Source organism: Nicotiana tabacum, chromosome 23 (genome assembly GCF_000715075.1).
Source record: "Nicotiana tabacum cultivar K326 chromosome 23, ASM71507v2, whole genome shotgun sequence".
Lineage (NCBI taxonomy): Eukaryota > Viridiplantae > Streptophyta > Magnoliopsida > Solanales > Solanaceae > Nicotiana > Nicotiana tabacum.
The window spans coordinates 28271054-28273360 of NC_134102.1; the positions used below are offsets into that span (position 1 = coordinate 28271054).

A 2307-nucleotide genomic window follows, 5' to 3' on the forward strand; every position below is an offset into this window, starting at 1 on the left:
GAAATCCAAAATAAGGAAGGGAATGAGAGCTTTAAGGTGCATGGGAATAGGTTGAAACCGTATTTTGTTGGAGGATTTGACAACCAATCCTCTAGCATTGTGATCAAATGAGCCTAAGTGACGGAGTCAAGTTGCGACTATAACTCAGAACTACTTCTAACCCTTTTCTTGCCTTTGTAGAATAGTTTAGATAATTGTAGATTAGGATTATTAGAGTTTATGAGTTTTGATAATTATTTAGATAGGTATGAGTAAGAATTGAACACAAATTAAGTACAAAATAGAGTCGGGGTGCAAACCATGGGCTAAAAAGTGAAAAAAGAGTCGAACTCTAAGAATTTTGGCCTAGCATGCTGCGTGGGGTGCCGTGCCCTGCGCCACACCAGGCCAAGCATGAACCTCTATCGAAATAATCACCCCTCTGAATTTGTCCACTACCGCAGCGCACAGGGCACCGCCCCTTGCAGTGCGATAGTGTAAAAATACGGCCAGATAATTAAAGAAAAAATTAAAAAAGTACCGCATGACCCCTCTGCAATTATTTGGAATGTTAGGCTAGTAAATACCAAAAACGATTTTGAGAGGCTTATTACAATGCATTAACAACACCATTTTGAGTTCATTGGACTTATGGAACCAATGCAACAAGCTCGAAAATTGGAGAAATATAGAAGAAAGATTGGTTTTGCACAGGCAGTTGCAAATGTGTCAAACAAGATTTGGGCATTCATTGATGAAGTTTTTGAGGTTACTATTATTTATGATATGGTGAAACAATTGACATTGAGGTTATTCCACACAGAAACTCAAGTTGAACTAATTCTTACATTGGTGTATGCTAAATGCGATGCCATTGAGAGAATGGAATTGTGGGATTCATTATATGTAATGGCTAAAGGCATGACTATCCCATGGCTTGATGGTGGAGACTTTAACGTGATATGGGATGAGGAAAAACAATTGGAGGATTGCTAGTGTCCTTAACTGAGGCAGATAACTTTAGGCATTGCATTAACACTTGCAACCTAACTGATCTTGGCTTCAAGGATAGCATTCACACTTGGTGGAATGGGAGGGAAGAAGAATATTGTATCTTCAAAAGGCTTGACAAATGTCTAGCTAATATGAAAGTTCAGCAAATATTTCCAGGATTGGAAGTCACTCATTTATCCAAGATTAGTTCAGACCATAGTCCTATGTTATTGAAGTGCGATATTGAGGCTGCTCCAGTGAAAAAATCTTTTAGATTTCTTAATTTTTAGGTCAAGCATGATTTATTTAAAGATGTGGTGAGAGAGAATTGCCACACTGATTTTAGTGTTAATCCATATATCATCTTCAACTACAAATTAAAAAAGTTGAAGAAGGCCTTGACAACTTGGAGTAAAGCAACATATGGTGATATATTTCAAAAGATTGTGAGTTTGGAGGAAGTTTTTATGGTACATGAAGCCCAGTTCGAAGCAAATCCTACGCAGTTGAATAGGGAGAGATTGCAAAAGGTTCAAGCTGAATTGATTAGATACCTTGCACTGGAGGAAGAATTTTGGAAACAAAAATTAGGTATGGCTTGGTTTAAAGATGGTGATAGGAACACAAAGTTCTTTCATGCTCAAGTCAATGGTCGAAGGAAGAGATTGCAGGTCAAGAAGATCCAAAATAGTCTTCGTAACTGGATTGAAGAGGATGAAGAGATGGCTGAGGAAGTTGTTAAGTTATTCAAGGAACAGTTTAGTGAAACTGTGCTTCCAACAGCATTTGGTATCATAGACCATGTTCCTAGCATGGTTTATATGGAGCAGAATACAGATTTAATCAGGCAGCCCACAAAAGAAGAGGTCAAACAAGTTGTGTTTGGCCTAAATAGAGAGAGTGCACGAGGTTCAGATGGATTGACAGGTAGTTTTTATCACTCTTGATGGGACATTATTGTTGATGATATATTTGATATGGTTAGAGAATTCTTCAATGGACAATATTTACCAAAATGTGTGACACATACAAATCTGGTTCTTCTACCTAAGAAGAAGGAGGTGACAATATTCTCAGATATGAGGCCTATAAGCCTTAGCAATTTCACCAACAAAATCATCTCAAGGGTGATTCATGAGAGGTTAGTGGAGCTACTTCCTAATCTTATTTCTGATGAACAAGCTGGATTTGTGAAAGGGAGGAGCATTGTTGAAAATGTGCTTCTTACTCAAGAGATTATTACTGATATTAGGTTAAGAACAAAAGCTGGACCTAATGTAGTAATTATGCTTGACGTGACAAAAGCTTATGATAGGCTTTCTTGGATATTTTTGA

General features: G+C 37.6%; 1 protein-coding gene across 1 annotated transcript; it reads left to right on the top strand.

Moving 5' to 3' along the window:
• The first annotated feature begins 630 nt into the window (after positions 1-630).
• On the top strand, positions 631-1919 carry LOC142177090 (uncharacterized). The gene is made up of 3 exons (XM_075245553.1): positions 631-936; positions 1047-1157; positions 1263-1919. Exons 1-3 carry the CDS (start codon positions 631-633, stop codon positions 1917-1919), a joined length of 1074 nt encoding a protein of 357 aa, XP_075101654.1.
• The last annotated feature ends 388 nt before the right edge of the window (positions 1920-2307 follow it).